The sequence below is a fragment of the Zalophus californianus genome, chromosome 1 (assembly GCF_009762305.2).
Source record: "Zalophus californianus isolate mZalCal1 chromosome 1, mZalCal1.pri.v2, whole genome shotgun sequence".
NCBI lineage: Eukaryota > Metazoa > Chordata > Mammalia > Carnivora > Otariidae > Zalophus > Zalophus californianus.
The window spans coordinates 166,494,621-166,517,640 of NC_045595.1; the positions used below are offsets into that span (position 1 = coordinate 166,494,621).

At 36.2% G+C, this 23,020-nt stretch overlaps 1 protein-coding gene across 1 annotated transcript; it reads right to left on the reverse strand.

The window, feature by feature from the left end:
• Positions 1-1,593: 1,593 nt before the first annotated feature.
• On the reverse strand, positions 1,594-11,516 carry LOC113915902 (arginine--tRNA ligase, cytoplasmic-like). Its single transcript, XM_035729021.1, is given in 3 exon segments — positions 1,594-1,674; positions 1,677-2,671; positions 11,510-11,516. Coding segments are annotated over 3 exon segments (1,083 nt in total).
• Between the last annotated feature and the right edge of the window lie 11,504 nt (positions 11,517-23,020).

Sequence of the window (23,020 nt, forward strand, 5' to 3'; positions counted from 1 at the left end):
CCAAGAGATCTCCTAATCTATCCTCATTTTTTAAAAAATTATTTTCTTTTTTTCTGTTCAGCTTGTGTGCTTTTCATTACCTGTCTTCCTGATCACTGAAACATTCTTCTGAATCCTCTAATCTGTTGATTCCCTCTAGTGTGTTTTATATTTCAGTTATTATATTCTTCAGCTCTGGTTCTTTTTAATATTTGCTATCTCTTTGAAGCTCTCATGAGTTCTTCCAACTTTTTTTTTCCCTCCAGCCTGATGAGTATCTTTGCAATCATTATTTTAAATTATTTATCAGACACAGTCCTTATCTCCATTTTATTTAGTGGCTTTTCTGAGGTTCTCTCCCTGTTCTTTCTTTGGAACATATTCCTCCCCATTTTGCTTGACTTTCTGTGTTTGTGTCTATGGATTGGATAAAACAGCTACTTCTCCTAAAGTTGAAGGAGTTGTCTTGTGTATAATGTTCCCTATGCAGACCGTGTGTGCTTGATGGCTTGCTGGCTGGCTGGAGCTGTGGCTTTATATGTTAGTTACTCTTTTAAGCCATGTTTTTTTTACAGAAAGAATAAAGAAAGAATAATAATAGAAGAAAAAAAAGAAAAGACAAAATAAAAAAGGGAACAAGAAATAAAAGAACAAAACCAAAAAAAATAAAATAAGACAAGACAAATTTTAAAAAGTAAACAAATAAACAAACAAAACAAAAACAACAACACAACAAACCACAAAACCAAGGCTTGTTTTATGTGCCCCCATACCACAGAGTAGCTAGTGTGGGATAGTAGACCCTGGGCTCACTGAGGTCGCAGGCCCACTATGATGACTGGGACTTGCCTGCTATGGCATCCAGACCCTGTTCTGGTTTATGCTTTTAAGGTAGGGTGAGAATGTAAACCATATTGTTCTCCAGTCCCTCTGACCTGGAGAGCTTTCCTGGAGCTCTTCTGCTTCTTGCCAGAGTTCTAGTGTTGTCTCTTTTATATGCTAGTTTCTCTTTTAAACTATGGCTTTTATCTGTACCCAAGGACTTGTCTGAGTCCTGTTCTGGGTTCCTCAGGACTATCCCTCCCCACAACCATTTGCAGCATTGGGGTGAGAGATCCCTTTGTTACTGTGTGTCCATCTCTCTTGCTGTTCTTTTGCTGTTCTATCTTTGGTTGTTCAGTAGCTGTGTAGTCCACCCTCAGTTCTTTAGAAGGAACTATTGTATAAATAGGTGTAATTTGGTGTGTTCTGTGGAGGTGAGTTCAGGGTCTTCCTATATCACCATCTTAAATCAGAACTCCCAAGACAATCATATTTAAATATGATCCATGAGAGAGAATTTGAATATGAATATAAATAATAAAAAAGGGATAACTGAGAGTATAAGCGTAAGTTTTCAGAGGAGCAGTTTTTTTGATTTTTCAAAGTACAATGTAAGGATCAGCTTCCCTGGCAAGTTACTTAGTATTCTATATTAATCTTCTACTTAATCAGGTTTTTTTTTTAGCTGACAAATTTCCTTTACTTATTTTTGTATCCACATGATTGTAAAAAGCAGATAGTGTTAAATTGCTATTTTTGGTAAAAACACACAGTGTTCAAACATAAGAAGGATTACATTCTTTGGACAGGTTTTATTCCCAGGATATCAAACGCCTTGGCCATAACAGCAGCTACTGCTTCACAAAGCAGCATACACCCCACATGTTTACCTTCAACACTTGTCCAGTTTGTTGATCTTTCTCCACACAATAGCAGCTATCATAGAATTCTGTGAAAGTAGTTGCCGGCTCGTAGATATAATCACAGAGAGTGTGGAGAAATAAGTCATCTAAAATCTTCTGGAGAATCTCAGGAAACCGTAAAATGCTCCGGCCTAGTTTCCATTCCTTCTCATGGTCCAAAATGATCTTGGTCTCTTGAGCAGCTTTCTGGAGCATCTCTTCATCAATATTGGCCAGACGTGCAATAGACCTGATTCTAGTGAAGGCATACAACAAGTAAGCAGCCGTGTTTCCTCTGTCATCCAGCATTTTGTCAAAGGAGAAGATGTAGTCATTCAACCGGTTATGACAAAGATCAGCATATTTGATACAACCATAAGCAACAGATGTCTGAGCAGCCTTTAATTCCACTGCGGTTAAGACCTTGTCTCTTTCTTTTTCCTTCAATTTGTCCATGGATCGTTTTAGTCCTTCTTCCAGAAAGTCTATGAGGCGCACTGTTTCACCTGAACGTGTTTTAAACTTCTTCTTGTCTTCCCCCAGCACCACACCAAATCCAGCATGAGACATTCGAGTTACTTTAGGGTCATACCAACCAGCCATTTGAGCAGCACCAAATACGGTCTGGAAGTGCACAGATTGTCCACTGTCCACCACATAGATAATCATATCTGCTTTTTCCTCAAATAGTCTTTGCTTAAGAGCAGCCAGGTCAAATGTATCATAGGTATAACCTCCATCTGATTTTACTATGGTTAATGGTATAGAACATCCTGGGATAAACACAATCTTTCTGCCATCATCCACTTGCACAAATCCTTTATCTTCTAATTCCTTTACAATTCCATTCATCCTGTCTTGATAGAAGGATTCCCCTCTCTCTATTAAAGAGATGTCCAATGCGTCATAGATTTTATTAAACTCTTGACGGGAAACATCACAGATAAGTTTCCAAGCTTTTGTAATATCTGTGCATTGATTTTATATCCTGCTACTTTACTGAATCCCTGTATGAGTTCTAGTAGTTTTGGGGTAGAGTCTTTTGGGTTTTCCACATACAGTATCATATCATCTGCAAAGAGTGAGAGTTTGACTTCCTCTTTGCCGACTTGGATGCCTTTGATTTCTTTTTGTTGTCTGATTGCTGTGGCTAGGACTTCTAATACTATGTTGAATAGCAGTGGTGATAGTGGACATCCCTGCCACATTCCTGACCTTAGGGGGAAAGCTCTCAGCTTTTCCCCATTGAGAATGATATTCGCTGTAGGTTTTTCATAGATGGCTTTTATGATATTGAGGTATGTACCCTCTATCCCTATACTCTGAAGAGTTTTGATCAAGAAAGGATGCTATACTTTGTCAAATGCTTTTTCTGCATCTATTGAGAGGATCATATGGTTCTTGTTCTTTCTTTTGTTAATGTATTGTATCACGTTGATTGATTTGCGGATGTTGAACCAGCCTTGCAGCCCAGGGATAAATCCCACTTAGTCATGGTGAATAATCCTTTTAAATGTACTGTTGGACCCTTTGGCTAGTATTTTGGTGAGATTTTTGCATCCATGTTCATCAAGGATATTGGTCTGTAATTCTGCTTTTTGATGGGGTCTCTGTCTGGTTTGGGGATCAAGGTAATGGTGGCCTCATAAAATGGGTTTGGAAGTTTTCCTTCCATTTCTATTTTTTGGAACAGTTTCAGGAGAATAGGTATTAATTCTTCTTTAAATGTCTGATAGAATTCCCCTGGGAAGCCATCTGGCCCTGGGCTTTTGTTTGTTGGGAGATTTTTGATGACTGCTTCAATTTCCTTAGTGGTTATAGGTCTGTTCAGGTTTTCTATTTCTTCCTGGTTCAATTTTGGTAGTTGATACATCTCTAGGAATGCACCCATTTCTTCCAGGTTATCTAATTTGCTGGCATATTGTTGCTCATAATATGTTCTTATTATTGTTTATATTTCTTTGGTGTTGGTTGTAATCTCTCCTCTTTTCTCTTTTCTTTTGGATAAGTCTGGCCAGGGGTTTATCAATCTTGTCAGTTCTTTCAAAGAACCAGTTCCTAGTTTCGTTGATCTGTTCTACTGTTCTTTTGGTTTCTATTTCATGGATTTCTGCTCTGATCTTTATTATTTCTCTTCTCCTGATGGGTTTAGGCTTTATTTGCTGTTCTTTCTCCAGCCTCTTTAAGTGTAGGGTTAAGTTGTGTATTTGAGACCTTTCTTGTTTCTTGGGAAAGTCTTGTATTGCTATACTTTCCTCTCAGGACTGCCTTTGCTGTATCCCAAAGATTTTGGACAGTTGTGTTTTCATTTTCATTGGTTTCCATGAAATTTTTTAATTCTTCTTTAATTTCCTGGTTGACCCATTCATTCTTTAGTAGGATGCTCTTTAGCCTCCATGTATTTGAGTTCTTTCCGACTTTCCTCTTGTGATTGAGTTCTAGTTTCAAAGCATTGTGGTCTGAAAATATGCAGGGAATAATCCCAATCTTTTGGTACCGGTTGAGACCTGATTTGTGACCTAGGATGTGATCAATTCTGGAGAATGTTCCATGGGCACTAGAGAAGAATGTGTATTCTGTTGCTTTGGGATGGAATGTTCTGAATAGGTCTGTGAAGTCCATTTGGTCCAGTGTGTCATTTAAAATCTTTATTTCCTTGTTGATCTTTTGCTTAGATGATCTGTCCATTTCAGTCAGGGGGGTGTTAAAGTCCCCCACTATTATTGTATTGTTATCAATGTGTTTCTTCGCTTTTGTTATTAATTGCCTTATAAAATTGGCTGCTCTCATGTTAAGGGCATAGATATTTACAACTGTTAGATCTTCTTGTTGGATAGACCCTTTAAGTAGGATATAGTGTCCTTCCTCATCTCTTATTACAGTCTTTGTTTTAAAATCTAATTTGTCTGACATAAGGATTGCCACCCCAGCTTTCTTTTGGTGTCCATTAGCATGGTAAATGGTTTTCCACCCCCTCACTTTCAATCTGGGGGTGCCTTTGGGTCTAAAATGAGTCTCTTGCAGACAGCATATTGATGGGTCTTGTTTTTTAATCCAATCTGATAGCCTGTGTCTTTTGATTGGGGCATTTAGCCCATTTACATTCCGGGTAACTATTGAAAGGTTTGATGAATTTAGTGCCATTGTATTGCCTGTAAGGTGACTGTTACTGTATATTTTCTCTGTTCCTTTCTGATCTATGCTGCTTTTAGGCTCTCTCTTTGCTTAGAGAACCCCTTTCAATATTTCTTGGAGGGCTGGTTTCATGTTTGCAAATTCCTTTAGTTTTTGTTTGTCCTGGAAGCTTTTTAACTCTCCTTCAATTTTCAATGACAGCCTAGCTGGCTATAGTATCCTTGGCTGCGTATTTTTCTCGTTTAGTGCTCTGAAGATATCCTGCCAGTCCCCTCTGGCCTGCCAGGTCTCTGTAGATAGGTCTGTTGCCAATCTAATATTTCTACCATTGTAGGTTATGTATCTCTTCTCCCGAGCTGCTTTCAGGATTTTCTCTTTGTCTCTGAGACTCGTAAGTTTTACTATTAGATGTCAGGGTGTTGACCTATTTTTATTGATTTTGAGAGGGGTTCTCTGTGCCTCCTTGATTTTGATGCCTGTTTACTTCCTCACATAGGGAAGTTCTCTGCTATTACTTGTTCCAATATACCTTCTGCCCCTATCTCTCTTCTTCTGGGATCCCAATTATTCTAATGTTTCATCTTATTGTATCACTTATCTCTTGAATTCTGCCCTCGTGATCCTGTAGTTGTTTCTCTCTTTTTCTCAGCCTCTTTATTTTCCATCATTTGTTCTTCTATATCGCTGATTCTCTCTTCTGCTTCATTTATCCCAGCAGTTAGTGCCCCCATTTTTGATTGCCCCTCATTAATAGCTTTTTGATTTCGACTTGGTTAGATTTAGTTCTTTTATTTCTCCAGAAAGGGTTTCTCTAATAAGTTCCACGCTTTTTTCAAGCCCAGCTAGTATCTTTAAAGTCATGATTCTGAACTCTAGGTCCGACATCATACTAATGTCCGTGTTGAGTAGGTCCCTGGCTGACGGTACTATCTCTTGTTCTTTTCGTTGAGGTGATTTTTTTCGTCTTGTCATTTTGTCCAGAGGAGAATAGATGAATGAGAGAACAAAATGCTAACAGGTTAACAACGTCCCCAGCAAATATGCTCTATACAAATCAGAAAAGACCTGAAACCAGGGGAAAAAAAAGGGAAAGAAGAAAAAAGAAAGAGAAAAGAAAGAAAAAAACCAAAAAAACAAAAAGAAAAAGATAAAAACAAAAACAGAACAATACAAAAAAAAACCAGAATATGATCAAATATGATCAGGCTAGTGCATAGATCAGTGACACACACTAGATTTTGGGCATATTTTGGTCTGTTAGAAAAAAGTGCTTCCTAAAATTTTAAAGGAAGAAAGACTAGTATATGTACAAAATAAGGGTTGATACATGAAGGGATGGAAGATGACTGTAAAGACGAAAATTATAAAAGATTTTATAAAAGGAATTCATAAGAAGTTGTTTGAAAAAAGAAAGAAGAAGATTTAAAAAAAAAAAAGAAAGAAAAACGAAAAAAAAAGGAGACAATGTGATCAGGCAGGAGACTAGAACAAAGCCATACTCTAGTGATTTAGGGTATATTTTGATCTGTTAGAAGAAACTGTATCTCAAAATTCTAAAGAGAGAACAACTTATATATATATATATATATATATGCCAAAATAAGGGTAACTACTATGAAGGGATAAAATATGACTCTAAAAATGAAAAATAAAAAATGTTTTTTTTAAAAAAGGGATTGATAAGATGTTGGTTGAAAAGGGAAAAAGAAAAATTAAAAAGACAGTTAAAAAAATTAACTTTGAAAAACTAATGAATCATGGTAAAAAAAGCCATGAATTCTATGTGCAGTATTCCCCTAGCGCTGGAGTTCTCCCATTCTCCTTGATCGGTAAACTTGGTCTTGGCTTGCTGGCTGTTCCTGCTGATCTTCTGGGGGAGGGGCCTGTTGCTGTGGTTCCCAAATGTCTCTGCTGGAGGCTGAATTGCCCCGCCCTTGTTGGTCTGGTCTAAGCAAGCTGCTCGTGTTTGCTCTCAGGAGCTTTTGTTCCCTGCAAGCTCTGGTACAGCGTTGGAGGACCAGGGTGAAAATGGTGGCCTCCCAGTCTCCACTTGGAGGAGCTGAGAACTCGTGGCCCCCGCTCCTCAGTGCGCCCCCAGAGAAAAGCAGTCACTCCCGTCTCCCTGGTCTCCGGCTGCACTCCGCGCTCACCCGGCCTGTGACCAAGCGTTTCTATCTCTGGCACCCGACCCCATGTGGAGTCTCCAAACCCAGCAGATCCCTGCAGTGTGCGTCCGTCCTGCTCCTCCCGGAGGAGGAAGGGGAGTCTCCCCGGGTCTGCCGCTTGTTGGGTCCCTGCCGGAGGAGCAGTGGCCCGACTGGGCCACAGATCACAGTTTATGGCAACCCCGAGCTGAGAGCCCACGCCTCGGCTCCGTCTCTGCAGCCGGCTTCCCCACTCCGATACCTGGGAGCTCTGCCGCACTCAGGCACCCCCGGTCTTTCTGTGACCCCGAGGGTCCTGAGACCACGCTGTCCCGCAAGGGTTCCACCCCCTGCTTAGCCACTGGAGCGACGTCCCTCAGAGGAGCCGACTTCTAAAAATTCCGATTTGGGGCTCCACAGCTCTATCACTTGCCAGAAGCAGCGGATGGAGGCCCCCTCCCCCGCCGTCTATCCTCCCGAATATCGCCTCGGATTCACTTCTCTGCACGTCCTACCTTCCAGAAAGTGGTCACTTCTCTGTTCAGAGAATTGTTGCTACTCTCTTCTTCGGTCTCCTGTTGAGTTCGTAGGTGTTCAGAATGGTTTGATCCCTATTCAGCTGAATTCCTGAGACCAGACAAAATCCAGGTCTCCTACTCCTCCACCATCTTGCTCCTTCTACTTCTTCCCTTTTTTCTATGAGTTCCTTATTGGCTTAGAGCCAACCACAGGGAGGCTGTCAGAATATTGTACATTAGAATTTTTTACAAGCACTTTGCACTATTCACCTTATTCACTATATTTTGTAATTATTATTTAATAATTAATTCAATAGTACAACAAACACCTCCTCAAATCCCAGAGTGCTTTTTACATAATTAATACCTAAAAGGATTAATTTCTCCACTATTAAGATATATGATGTAGAAATCATTATAAGTACTTCTAAGACATTATATAATAGTTAAGAAAATAAAAGAAGGGTGGTTACCTCTTTAATGCCAAAAGAAAATAAACTTTCTGAGTCCAAAGTGAGGTTTGACTCTAACACCTGAATGGAGTTATCCTTTTGAGGGAATGAGCCATATAATCTTTCATATACCAGTGGTTGGGCTTTGCATTTTAACACTCCAACTGAAAATATGTTCTTTTAAGAAGTGAGACATTCAGTTGAATTGTTCAAAGCCATATATAATGAATGGGCCAGATTTTCTTTTCATTACCATTCCTAAGAGCACATTTGCAAAGATCTATGAAAGAGGGTACTTGTTTCACATTTTGGGAACCAAACATTGTTCAATAATGTTGAGGATGTTAGTTCAATGAACTAATTAATTTTAGCTTTTAAATATCCTCTTCCATTTTCTCTACTGTCAATTGGAGAACTTTCATGAGAACACACATGAGAAAAACAGGATTTAGGCCTTATTCACAAAATCAAAGCTGTGCCATGAGAAGCCAGCCATAGAGGCATGATGCACATTCTACATTCTCAGAAATAGTCTGAAGTGTTTTCAGACTAGGATAGTTAATTTAGTAGCTCATTAGTAAGTAAAAGGATTTCCTAGCACCTCTTTCTACCAATTCCTATGAAAAGCAAGAACCAAAAACAGAACTCACAGGATAGCCTAAGTATGGCAAAAAAAAAAAAAAAAAATTCACATAGAGTATTGAATTTCCTCTTGAAAATATTGGAAAATTTGTCAGTATGACACATTCTCACAATTGATTGAACATAGTTTATTGTTGCTTTTCTTTAGAGAGGGTGGGTATTTTCCAGGTCCCCTCATTTCTTATTGTCCTTTTGACACTGAATTTTAGTGTGAACTTCCTTTTCTGCTGACCCATTTCATTGACATATCATAATTGTCTGAGTCTTGTAAGTATCTTAATTGTCAATCCCTGATCAAAAGAAAGATTCTTTAAACATTTTGCATGAAAACAGCTGTTTGACAATTTGAATTAAGCTTTGACCTCACTAGGGCAAGAGTGGGATGAGAGTTCATAGCAGAAGACTTACACAGGATGCTCAGGTGTGACAATAGTCTCTGTCAGCATCCATAAATTAAATGTAGGCTAGTTCTGCAACCCAGTTATAAAAGCCATTCTAACCTACTTAGTGTGGGAAATAAACATCCAGCGCCATATGGATAAAGGAAATCATGAAATAAGTCTGTAAAATCATGACTGTGGTCATATTATGGGCAAACACTGAGCTATTGTTTTCTAAAAGAGGTGGTTGTATCATGGGGTGCTGAAGAGGATGTTAGAGAACATTTTTGTCACAAGTCTCCATCTTGCCATTAAAACATAAATGTTCTTGCCATTGAAGCAGAAATGCTCAATGTAACTGTGACTCTGCTGTGTTGTTTGCTGTATGCAAACTTTTCAGAGAAAATCATCTGGGGCTCAGGTCCTGTTCTAGCTGTTGTACATATAGGTGGTATTAGAGTAGACCTTTCTAACAGTGACTCTCACCTCTTCTGCCACATTAATACTCTCTTACTAAAAAGAGGAAAATAAATATAAAACATTTTCTCTAGAAAACTTGAATATAGATTTCATCCTCATTTGATTACTTTTTTCTTAAATTAATAAAGGTAAACACAGATCTTAACTTTATAAAGGCATAAAAAACTCCCAACTTCAAAACTATAACTATTAAGTTATTCAGAGTAATATTAAGATATTCAGAAATAGCAATCTTTTTTTAATTTAATTTAATTTTATTATGTTATGTTAGTCACCATACAATACATCATTAATTTTTGATGTAGTGATCCATGATTCATTGTTTGCGTATAACACCCAGTGCTCCATGCAGTACGTGCCCTCCTTAATACCCATCACCAGGCTAACCCATCCCCCCACACCCCTCCCTTCTAGAACCCTCAGTCTGTTTCTCAGAGTCCATAGTCTGTAATGGTTCGTCTCTCCCTCCGATTCTCCCCCCCTTCATTTTTCCCTTTGTTCTCCTAATGTCCTCCATGAAGAAATAGCAATCTTAATAATAATTGGAGATGTTACTAAGTGAACAAATAACCCAAAATATTACTCAGATCATAGGGAATATAATCACTAAAATGCTTGCGGGGCAGAATAATGGCCACATATGCAAGATAATCATATGAAATGCCAAAGACCAAACAAATGGGAAAGGATACTTAGGAAAACTGAAGGGTGAAATTTCAATATTTTTAAAATATGTCCACAACTTGATAAAATAACCAACAGGACATTAGCTGCACTAAAATTTTCTCAGGTATATATAAGTACTTGGGAGATAATTCTCAATGACTCTCCTGTCTTTCTGCAATGTTATTAGCAGAAGCACCAATAGCTTTTGTTTTGGACTATCTTTTCAAGGATGCTTATATTTCAAATGACCTTAGAAGACAGAGATAATGTCTCCCTGGAGGGAACAAAGATTGGGCATGTTTGCTTACATCCTAACATAAAAGATTTGAGTTAATTAAACTCAGGACTCCTCAAACATTCTTAACCTTATAGCTGAATTTTAAGCTTCTGAAGATTCCTTAACCATCACAGCATCTACCTGGGATGTTCTATGTTGTCCCTGTGACACTGGGGAAACAAGGACAACTGATATGCAAGGTTAGCTTATGCTGCTTACTGTCCCAAGATGATAATGTGGCAGACTAAATTCTTAGTGTTCAATAGTATAAAATCTCAGATCCTTCCCACTTAATAATGCAGCAAGCCCTAAGCCTACATTCTTATGTCAGTAACTGAATCCAATTTTCCAATCTTTCCAACTTCTGGATTGTGAATAGAAGTTGATTTTTACAGTTACCTGAGTTAGTTCTGGATTCATTTATTCAATTTTTCAATCTTTGTTTTCTCATAATGAATTCATATCATGTCCCAGTTCATTGATTGAATGGTAGAAATGAAAATTACAAACATTAAATCTACAACAACATACCCCCACCCACGACAAACCTCTCTGAATCTCCCTGCTTCTGACCTCTACTTGTAGTAATTAATTAAATAGGCATTACCTAGAATAAGAATATTGGGTTTTGCATCCTGCTAAGTCAACTAATTTTGGACATCTATCATGATCTAAAATAAAACACTGACACTGAAACTTCTTTAATGCATAATAATAACTTTATAGTGACTTTTAAGCTTCCAAAGATTTGAAAGCATATGTGTGAAGTGGCCTTGCTGTTTCTGTTAAGCAGCTCATATTATGTGTCCCAAAATACTTCCAAAATTGTACTATTAGAGCCAAGGCTCTTTCTATGATCACACTGATAGAATTACAATTTTCAGTGTCAGATCTACAGATTCCATGGTTTCATTTCTGCTCTTAGCTTTTGATTTGGAATAGCTCAAGTTGTTATTTCTATTATATTCTCTATAACTCTCTGTTAAAATAGCATTGCACGGTAATATCCATGTGGAACAAGTTTCTGAAAATAAATGACAGTTAAAGTTTAAAATAACTGTGTGATTCTCCTTTTCACATAAATACATTTTTTTTCTTCTTTTTTAACTCACTTGACATGTTCCCCTAAAGAGCCCTATTGGTAGTGAAAAAGATCCCGGGTCAATTTGTTCCTTATCAGTCAAGAGCATTGAAAAGGCTGACTGGAAGATGTTATAGTTATCTTTTCTTATTAGGCTACAGGGAAAATAAGTTATGTGGCACAAAGATCTAAAGCTTATTCATGAGATTTCCCTGTTAATGCTACCCTTTAACAAAAGGGTTATTATCCTTCCTATAAGACCTCTGAGAGGTAACTCATGAAATGTGAGATTTCAGAGAACACCCAAATCTCTGCCATTACCTATACGATACCCATAAGAGTCCCTCACTTTTCTTGTAAGTTTATTACTGACTTTAAATAAAAAATAGAGCTCTAGCTTCTCCAAAGTACTGATAATGAGAAGAGTGAGTCTGGGCATTGAGAGTTTAGCTAAGCTATACCATAGTATTGCTGCCTCAGCATCCATTGTCTTTGGCCCAGTGGCCTGTAGGGACTTTAAACTGACACCAGTTCCCTCATGCAAGTGCATGTCCCAAGTAACAGCCTGCAGAGCCATAACAAATATAAGTTCTTGATATGAATTCCCCAATGATCCTTGTGATCATTATTAGCCTCCCCCATCTCCTAAAGTATTCCCTTTGTGTACCTCTTAAATAAGACCTCTGTAGAGCTTATCAAAATTCTGCTCTTTCTGGTTTGAATCAACCAATCCAGCTGTAGCCAGGGAACTCCAAAGCGCTTCATCCATGGACTCCAACAAAGGCATATACCCCGGTCCTGTCACTCTACTTGTACTCTGCCTTGATCTCCCTGTGTGGCTTTTTGAGGCATGCCATGTACTTCCTCCAGTTTGTCTTGTGGTCTTGTAGTCTTTTGTCAAACATTGGGTTATTGTAGGACACCCTGTACTCCATATAACAAATGTTAATTTAACAAAATCAAGTCAAAACACAGGCAAGAGAGCAATTCTTATGTGATCAGCTTAAGTATAACCTTTACTCATGTTTCCTAGGTTTTCTCCCTGCAGCAATAGACCTGCAGACAGTGTTACTTTCTATTAGAGACAGAACTCGTTGAGGTGAGTGATTATATCTTATTTTTGTATCTCCAGTATGTGGAACATTCTATGACATACAATGGGTATTAATAAATACTAATGACAGGATGAACAATTATTTCAGCATTTTTCTGTAAAATCTTCTGTGGCATGAGAAATTCAGAAAGTTTTATCTGAGCAAAATCTTGGCATTCAGATTATCACCCTTGTGAGTGATCTAACTCTGACTTTGTGGTCTCAACTCTAAAATCTGAATTTCTTCCTTGTTCTTGGAAGTGTTACTTCCTAGTCTTTTCTTTGAAATTTTTTTTCAAGGCTGAAGGGACTTCTCTGACATCCTTCTAAATTATTTTATGGATGTAAGCCTCAGTTAGACTATAACATATCACATTTATGGCAAAAACATGTTGAATGAAATATTATTTTATGTCTGGGTTTAAAAGATATGATTAGCTATGTAGCAGTAGATATTAAGACCAGATATTGTCGTATTTTGTCCTTGTAGTTGTGATAAGGCCAAAAACAAAGATGATTTTGTTTAACCATCAGTTTCACTGACCTTATTTACTAGTGCAGCTAATATATAGTCCAGCTGCATCCCCTCCCTCCAGCACCACCTTTAATATTCAGGCAATAAGTATAATATATACTATGATACTGGGGCAACTGAGGAAGGGGGACGATAGTCACATTTCTGTACCCTGCTGCATTTCATATTATTCTACTTTTCCTTGAATTAGTTTTTATTCTTGCTGAGCTAGGTATTAGACTGCTTACTGGTCTGTAGTACATTATCATATTTTCAAAGCTCCTTCAACTCCTCACCCCTCTCAAAATGTGTTAGTGAATACAATTCTGTGTGGTACTAACCAGAATCACGTATCCAGAGAACCTAGCAACAGGCTAAAATTTCTTTGGCATCCCCCTCTCAAGGACATAGGGCCATGTATGCAAATTAGGTCACAGGAAATGCCCTGACTATTCCATAGTCCCTTAAGGTAGACATGCAAACTAAGCTTTAATAGATAGTGACCCTGTGTTAATTAAATAAAACAGGTAATCTATTTATATTTTGTTAGTGGATCTAGCCACCTGAAGCTTGAATTAAATAAGACCTTACCTAGAGAGAAACAAAAATTCAAATTACCAAAAACCTTACTGTCATGTTTGATCCAGTAAATGTATGTAAAAAATGCATATGACCACCTGTTAAGTATCTTTATTATTGTTTCATCTTAAAATTATAAATAAGTTAGAAAATTATATGAAAGAATTATTAAAATTGTTAAAGACCTAGCCAGACTTACAAAAAGAAAACAGAAAGGACCCAAATAAATAAAATCATGAATGAAAGAGAAGAGATCACAACCAACACCACAGAAATACAAACGATTATAAGAGAATATTATGAGAAATTATATGCCACAAATTAAGCAATCTAGAAGAAATGGACAAATTCCTGGAAACATATAAGCTATCAAAACTGAAACAGAAAGAAATAGAAAATTTGAGTACACCCATAACCAGCAAAGAAACTGAATCAGTAATCAAAAATCTCCCAACAAACAAAAGTGCAGGGCCAGATGGCTTCCCAGGTGAATTCCCCAAAACATTTAAAGAAGAGTTAGTACCTATCCTTCTCAAATTGTTCCAAAAAATAGAAATGAAAGGAAAACCTCCAAACTCATTCTACAAAGCTAACATTACATTGATTCCAAAATCAGACAAAGACCAAATTAAAAAGGAGAATTACAGGCCAATATTTGTGATGAATATGGATGTAAAAATTCTCAACAATATATTAGCAAATCAAATCCAACAGTACATTAGAAGAATTATTCACCATGATCAAGTGGGATTTATTCCTGGGCTGCAAGTGTGGTTCAAGATTGGCAAACAATCGACATGATACACATTAATTTAAAAAAAGGATAAGAACCATATGATCCTTTCAATAGATGCAGAAAAAGGCACTTGACAAAATACAGCATCCATTCTTGATAAAAACTCTCAACAAAGTAGAGATAAAGGGAACATACTTCAACATCATAAAGGCCATATATGAAAGACCCACAGCTAATATCATCCTCAATGGGGTAAAACAGAGCTTTTCTTCTATGGTCAGGAAGAAGACAGGGATGTCCTCTCTCACCATTGTTATTTAACATAGTACTGGAAGTCCTAGCCTCAACAATCAGACAACAAAAAGAAATAAAAGTCATCCAAATCAGCAAGGAAGAAGCCAGACTTTGTTCACAGATGACATGATACATTGCAGGTACGTGAAAACCCAAAAGACTACACCAAATATTACTAGAACTGAAATATGAATTCAGCAAAGTCACAGGATACAAAATCAATGTACAGAAATATGTTCCATTTCTATACACCAATAATGAAGTAGCAGAAAGAGAAATCAAGGAATTGATCCCATTTACAATTGCACCATAATACACCTAGGAATAAACTAACCAAGCAGGTAAAAGATCTATACTCTGAGAACTATAGAATACTTGTGAAAGAAATTGAAGATGACATAAAGAAATGGAAAAACAGTTGATGCTCATGGATTAGAAGAAAGAATACTATTAAAATATTTATACTATCCAAAGTAATCTGCACATGTAATGCAATCCCTAACAAAATACCAATAGCATTTTTCACAGAAGTAGAAGAAATAATTCTAAAATTTGCATGGAACCGCAAAAGACCCCACATAGTCAAAGTAAGCTTGAAAGAGAAAAGAAACCTGGAGGTATCACAATTCCAGACTTCAAGCTTTATTACAAAGCTATAGTCATCAAGACAGTGTGGTACCGGCATAAAAACAGACACATAGATCAATGAAACAGAATAGAAAACCCAGAAATGGACCCACAGCTATAGTGTCAACTAATCTTCAACAAAGCAGGAATGAATATCCAGTAGAAAAAGACAGCCCCATCAACAAAAGACAGTCTCTTCAGACTTTCCCAAAGTCTCTTGGGAAAACTAGACAGCAACAGGAAGAAGAATAAAACTGGACCACTTTCTTATACCATACACAAAAATAAATTCAAAATGGATAAAAGACCTAAATGTGAGACAAGAAACCATCAGTATCCTAGAGGAGAACACAGGCAGCAACTTCTTTGACCTCAGCTGTAGCAACTTCTTACTAGACATGTCTCTGAAGGCAAGGGAAACAAAAGCAAAAATGAACGATTGGTACTTCATCAAGGTAAAAGCTTCTGCACAGTGAAGGAAACAATCAACAAAACTAAAAGGTAACCTATGGAATGGCAGAAGATATTTGCAAATGACATATCTGATAAAGGGTTAGTATTCAAAACCTATAAAGAACTTAATGAAACTCAACACCCAAAGAACAACTAATCCAGTTAAGAAATGGACAGAAAACATGAATAGACATTTTTCCGCAAGAAGACGTACAGATGGCTAGCAGACATGAAAAGATGCTCAACATCACTCATCATCAGGGAAATACAAATCAAAACCACAATGAGATATCACTTCACACCTGTCAGAATGGCTAAAATTAACACAGGAAACAACAGATGCTGGAGAGGACACAGAGAAAGGGGAACCCTCTTACACTGTTGGTGGGAACACAAACTGGTGCAGCCACTCTGGAAAACAGTATGGAGGTGTCTCAAAGTTAAAAATAGAACTACCCTATGACCCAGCAATTGCACTACTAGGTATTTACCCAAAGGATACAAAAATACTGATTTAAAGGGGCACATGCACCCCGATGTTTATAGCAGCACTATCAACAATAAACAAGTTATGGAAATAGCCCACATGTCCATCGACTGATGAATGGATAAAGAAGATATGGTGTGTGTATGTGTATATATATTATGCACATTATAATAATATATTATTATAATATATGAGATGTGGTCTATCTATATATCTATCTAAAGATGTGCCATACACACACACACACACACACACACACACACACACACACACACACACCATGGAATATTACTCAGCCATAAAAAAAAGAATGAAATCTTGCATTTGCAACAATGTACATGGAGCTAGAGTGTCTTATGCTAAGTGAAATAAGTCAGTTAGAGAAAGACAAATACTGTATGATTTCACTCACATGTGGAATTTAAGAAACAAAACAGATGAACATAGGGGAAAGAAATAAAAAGGGAGGCAAACCAAGAAACATACTCTTAACTATAGAGAACAAACTGAGGAGTGATGGAGGGAGGTGGGTAGGGGATGGGCTAGATGAGTGATGGGTATTAAGGAGGGCACTTGTGATGAGCATTGGGTGTTGTATGTAAGTGATCACTAAATTCTACTCCTGAAACCAATATTACAATATATGTTAACTGACTAGAATTTAAATAAAATTGTAAAACAAAAAGGTTTGAAAAAAAATAAATAAATGCAATTTAAAAACAAAGAATACAAAAGTATAAGTAACAGTAAAATCACTGCTAATAACACAATTCTAAGGCAACAGTTGTTAGTTATCTTGTCATTTTATGTTCTGACTTATTTTTCAGTGAAAGTAATTGAAAATTTTGTGTATAGTATTATACTTTGTTTCATTTAAACAACCTGATAAAATAAATATTTCAATATCAATTTATGAGGTCAACATAGCAAAATGATTAAGAAAATGAATTTTGGGACCAGATGCCTGGGTTTTACTGTAGCTCTGCTGCTTGCAAAACTGGATGACCTTAGACAGGTTATTTAAAATTTTTATACCTAAAGTTTATCAAAAATAAAAGTTAGTAGTAGCATATTTCTCATAGGGTCCTTGTGAAAATTCTCTGTGTTAATACACATTGAAATGCTTAGATTAACACCTGGCACGTTAGTAAATGCTATAAAAAAGTTAACCACAATTTTTAATGTCTGGATATTATTATATTTTATATATATCAACCAATTTGTTCCATTGGTCCCGAAAGTTGGACATTTTTTCCCCAATATTTATAAATAAAAAACGTTTTGATGAATTTTCTGTAAAACATATAGCTACTTTTAAAATAATTTTCCTTGAGGATATCTGTACATGTTAAATGATTTGGCCAAGGGGTGCCTGGTTGGCTCAGTCATTAAGCGTCTGCTTTCGGCTCAGGTCATGATCCCAGGGTCCTGGGATTGATACCCATATCGGGCTCTCTCTCAGTGGGAGGTCTGCTTCTCCCTCTCCCACTCCCTCTGCTTGTGTTCCCTCTCTCGCTGTCTCTCTCTTTCTCTGTGTCAAATAAATAAATAAAATCTTTAAAATAAATGATTTGGCCAAAAACAGAATTTGAAGACATTTGATACATATGGATAAATTTTCTCCTCCAAGAACAAAGCACAGACATAAAAACTCAAATAGGAGTTTATGAAAGTGACTTATCATCATTGAACAATATAAATATTTATTTTAATGGCATCACACTATTAATTTTAATTTGAAGTAATTTCATTACATGCAGAATGGAATATATATTTATGCATTTACAACATGTTTGAGTTGATTTGTGTTACCCCAAAACTCGTTTGGTGAAGTTATAACACCTAGTACCTTATAATTTGAAAATAAGGTCATTAGTGATGTAGTTAGGTGAGGCTGAGGCCATGACGAAGTAGAGTGGGCTCCTAATCCAAGGCTACTGGTGTCCTCATGAAATGGGGGATTCAGAAATGGACATGCACAGGGAGAACACCATCTGAAGTTGAAGGTGACGCTCAGAGTGTTGAAGTGGGAGCCAAGGAACACCAAAGATCACCATCAAATCACTGGAAACTAGGAGAGAGGCTTGGAATAGATTTTTCCCCATAGGCCTCAGAAAGATTGATGGCCTCCAGAAACATGAAACAATAATTTTCTGTTGTTCTAGGCCACCCGTTTTGTGGAACTTTATAATGGCAGCTTTAATAAACTAATATACTACCTTTGGCATATCTTCTTTAGTAAGTATACCATGGGAATTCTTTACCCATTTATATGCCAGGCTATTGTCTTTTGTATTCGATGTACTCTTTTATATAGTTGTGTGTGGTGTCCCTTTCTCTAATATGTTCACTGGCACCATAATTAGGATAGTTTTTGGACTGACTCTTCTTCTTCTTCTTTTTAATATCAGTTCTCTATCTTACATTAAGCTGTTGTTTTAGTCACCATACTTTAAAAAGAATAGAATTTGTTACCCAGGAGAACTGGATTTTCCCTTTATTTCTCCCTTTTTATAATTCTTAATACTGTTCTGACCTATTTCTGTTTCCTTAGTTTTCTTCTCATGGTCTTCTTTTAAATCAGTAAGTGTGTTTCAAAATTGATTGAATCTTTAGATAAATACACACACACACACACACACACACACACACACACACACACACAGTGAAGGAAACCAGACATTCTCTCCAGAGAAAGGGATATCATAAGTATCAAAAGTAAAGCAGAACTTGTTTTATTGCATTCATTTTCACACATATATAAACTTAATTTCATGTTCATGTTATAGTTAGACAGTAGTGACAACTGTAAATCTATTCAAAGTGAAATTCTAATATAGTTTTGAGAGAAAATAAATAGCAGTGGTTAAAATATAGAACATCTATTTATGTTTTTGGAATGCACAGAAATTTAAGTTAATTGCAAGCTGATGTGATTGTTCTTTTTCTTAAAGTATTTAAACATTGCATGCTAACCAGTTCCCTGTTCCCGTATCTTTAAGCCATGCAACTGATAAGAGATTTAAAACTCATCACACTCATTGCTCTATCTATGTAGTGATTTAGTTGTCTAAAATTGTAGGGTGCTATTCCTTCTTATAAAAGACAGCTGCAATTTGGCTCCAATTAGGAGAAATGATAACAGAATCTATGATTTGTTTAGTAGGTAAAACAGTCTTATCCATTTTCATATAATTTCCTGCATCTATACTTTTTACATCCTACATTTCCTAATTTCCTGTTAAAAGTCAACTACAAAGGATTTGATTAAGTGTGGGCTTATTGAAGGGTGCCTGAGTGGGTCAGTTGATTAAGCAAAGGACTCTTGGTTTGGGCTCAGGTCATGTTCTCATGGGTCCTGAGATTGAGCCTTGGTGGAGCCCCAGGTGGAGTCCCCAGTGGAGCCCTGTGTCCAGCTCCTCCGGGATCCACACTCAGCAAGTAGTCTCCTTGAAGATTCTTTCCCTCTGCCCCTTCCCCCTCAAATAAATAAACAAATCTTAAAAAAAAAAAGTGGGCTTCCTGTGATGGGTGAATGTGTTAGAAAAGTTGCATGTCCTTTATGGTTTCAAGTGATTAATTATATAAGATGTAAAGTTTAAGGTAAATCTTGTTTGAGAAATGTGCCTAGGTTTTGATTTTCAAGAATTTTTCTTTAAAAAGATCAATTTCAAAAAAAAATGAAATAAATTTACTAAAAGAGCAAACATTCAAATACTTGATAAACAAGATATAATTGTGTTTTCAGCAAAAACCCAAATCAAAGAGCAGTCAATTTAAACTCAAAAAAAAGTGAGGATTTTATAAGAAATTTATACAGGGACACTTATTTATTAAATATGTATGCTATTAAAAACTCTGAAAGTCAACATATCCACAGAATATTTCTTTTCTCGCGCACGGAGACCCAACTTTTTTCTAAAAATCATAGTATTTCAGCTTGATAAAATATAATGAAACCCAGCTTTCTCTCTCTCTCTAATAAAAACTATATCCATTCCATATATAGTGATCTATTACACTCAATATAAGATCTGAAAGGACAAAATGTATACCATCAAGAAGTCAATGAACCAAATTGGTTTATGTATCTGTTCCAAACCAATTTTACTGGAAAACTTCAGACCATAATGTATAGTGACTTTTTTTCTGTTTTGTGATTTCTCTCCTTTGGTTTTATTACATTTCCCATTTTGGCTTTTCTTTTTACCTCCTCACAAAGATATTTAGATGGACTTTCATAACTTTAATAATAGGTGTAAAGAAAAGGGTTTGAATTTGTTTTTCTTTAGTGTTGAAAGAACTTTCTGTTTCTGCACCCATTGTATTATCATAACTAGTTAAATTCCAGAGACCCCTTCATTATTTTCACTGAAATGTAAATAAGACATTTATATTATATTACTCCAATCATGAATGTATTGGTTTATGCAGTAATAATCCTGGTCCTAAGCACAGGAATGTCCAACATTAAATAAAGTTTTCTGGGGCCTGATTCTTTAATTCCAATACTCAGTGTAAAGGACCAAGGGTAACACTGCTATAGTTACTGGCAGTTTAGGAATCTACTTGCTCTATTGTCATCTGATACCTGAAACATACTACTATAATTGAAGAGTTAATGAGACTCTGGAGCCATGACTGAAATTAAGGAGTCTTCCTTTGTTCTGACTGGAGCTAATGGGCAAAGTAGTAGGCTACTTTTATTTTATTTATTTATTTATTTATTTATTTATTTATTTATTTTTATTTATTTATTATTATTATGTTAATCACCATACATTACATCATTAGTTTTTGATGTAGTGTTCCATGATTCACTGTTTGCGTATAACACCCAGTGCTCCATGCAGAGTGTGCCCTCCTTAATACCCATCACCAGGCTAACCCATCCTCCCACCCCCCTCCCCTCTAGAACCCTCAGTTTGTTACTTTTATATTCACAATATGTGCCCTCTTTTGGCTTGAACTGGATTTTAAATGTACTTTATAATAATTTACATACCAAGTAAAAATTCTAATGATGGATAATCCATTGGCCCCATTTTCCAGGAAAACCACCTGCAAACTGGATAAGAACCACTACTCTAAGGGCATCTTTTTCATCATAGGCAGGGAGTGGTCCAAGATGCAATCTATGTTCCCGTAACAAGAGGGGCAGTTCCTCTATTTATAACAGTGCACCACAGGATAAGAGCCAGTGTGTTGTGCTGCCTTACATCACAAGGGATCAAATTATATGGAGATAGAAAAGGGAATATCCTGGGCTTTATTCTCATGCAAAGATAACATCATTTCTGGCTACTCTGTTATTCCTGGTTACTTGCCTCTTTCCCTGGTTTTATTCTTCATAGTACTTAACTCCCTCTAACATATGATTGTATCTAATTAATTATATATTATATATAATTATATCTAATTAATTATATATAAATAGTTATATATGTGTGTTATATATATGTTTTTTAATTATCTGATCTGACCAATAGAATTTTTGCTATTTATTTTCAGTGCTGCTATCTAAATGTGTTTAAGGCAATTATAACCCCTCAAGAAATACTTTTGAATGAATAAATAAGGGGGAATCAAGAGTAACAAACTCACTCATTAACTTTCAGCACACTGTTATACATTATAGCTTACATGTATGCTAATTAATTGGATTTACATATTATATTATCTAATTTAAATTAAAATCACCTATATCAAGTGGACTCCCTTAGAAAGATTCCTGCAAAGGTTAAAGACAACTAATATTGGGAAGATAAACGAATAAGACAACAATTGAAATTTCTCTTACTTCAAGGGTAAGATTTTTATTAGTCTTATTATAAGGTAACATCAATAATAATCTAATAAAATCCAATAAAGTGGTAGCTTTTCAAGATTATAATTAATTGAAACAGAATTTATACATAGTATTTTTTTAAGATTTTATTCATTTATTTGAGAAAGAGAAAGAGAGAACAAGCAGGTGGAGGGGCAGAGGAAAAGGGAGAAACAGACTCACTGCTGAGCAGGGAGCCCTATGTGGGGCTCAATCCCAGGACCCTGGGATCATGACCTGAGCCGAAGGCAGATGCTTAGCAGACTGAGTCACCCAGGTGCCCCTATATATAGTATATTTAACAGAATATCATCACCTCCTTTGAGATTTAATTGGATAAGTAGATACAGAAAGTGTAGATAAGAAGAGATAGATAGAATATACATAGTTTTCTTTTTACCTATTGTATGGGTGATTGACAAAATATTGGATTCCACTGACATATAGTTTTTAGTAGTAGATCATCAGCAGGACTTGTAAATATGCTTTCTATATATAACCTTAATGATAATAATACTGTTTTAATAATAACAACAACAATCTGTATTTGGTGAGCATTTGCTATGTGGGGGAGAAGGTACTCAGTGTTTGTTTACATGTATCCCTATGGCCCAGGAATCCCTATTATAAAGGTGAAGAAACTGAAATTAAGAGAAGTGAAATAACTTGCTCTAGTTTATATACCTAGAAAACAGCAAAGCCAGAATTTAAACTCTGGGAATCCTAATTACAAAGCCCATATTTTAAACACTCAAAAAATATTTTATAAAATTAATATAAGACTAAATCCATCTATATCAATATATATGCACACATATTCAAGGAATTTAAGTACTCAATAAATTATTGAATGAAGGAAGGAAATAAATTATTAAAAAGGTGATTTTCTTATGGCAGACACATTTTTGTAATAGTTAAATATGTATAAAATG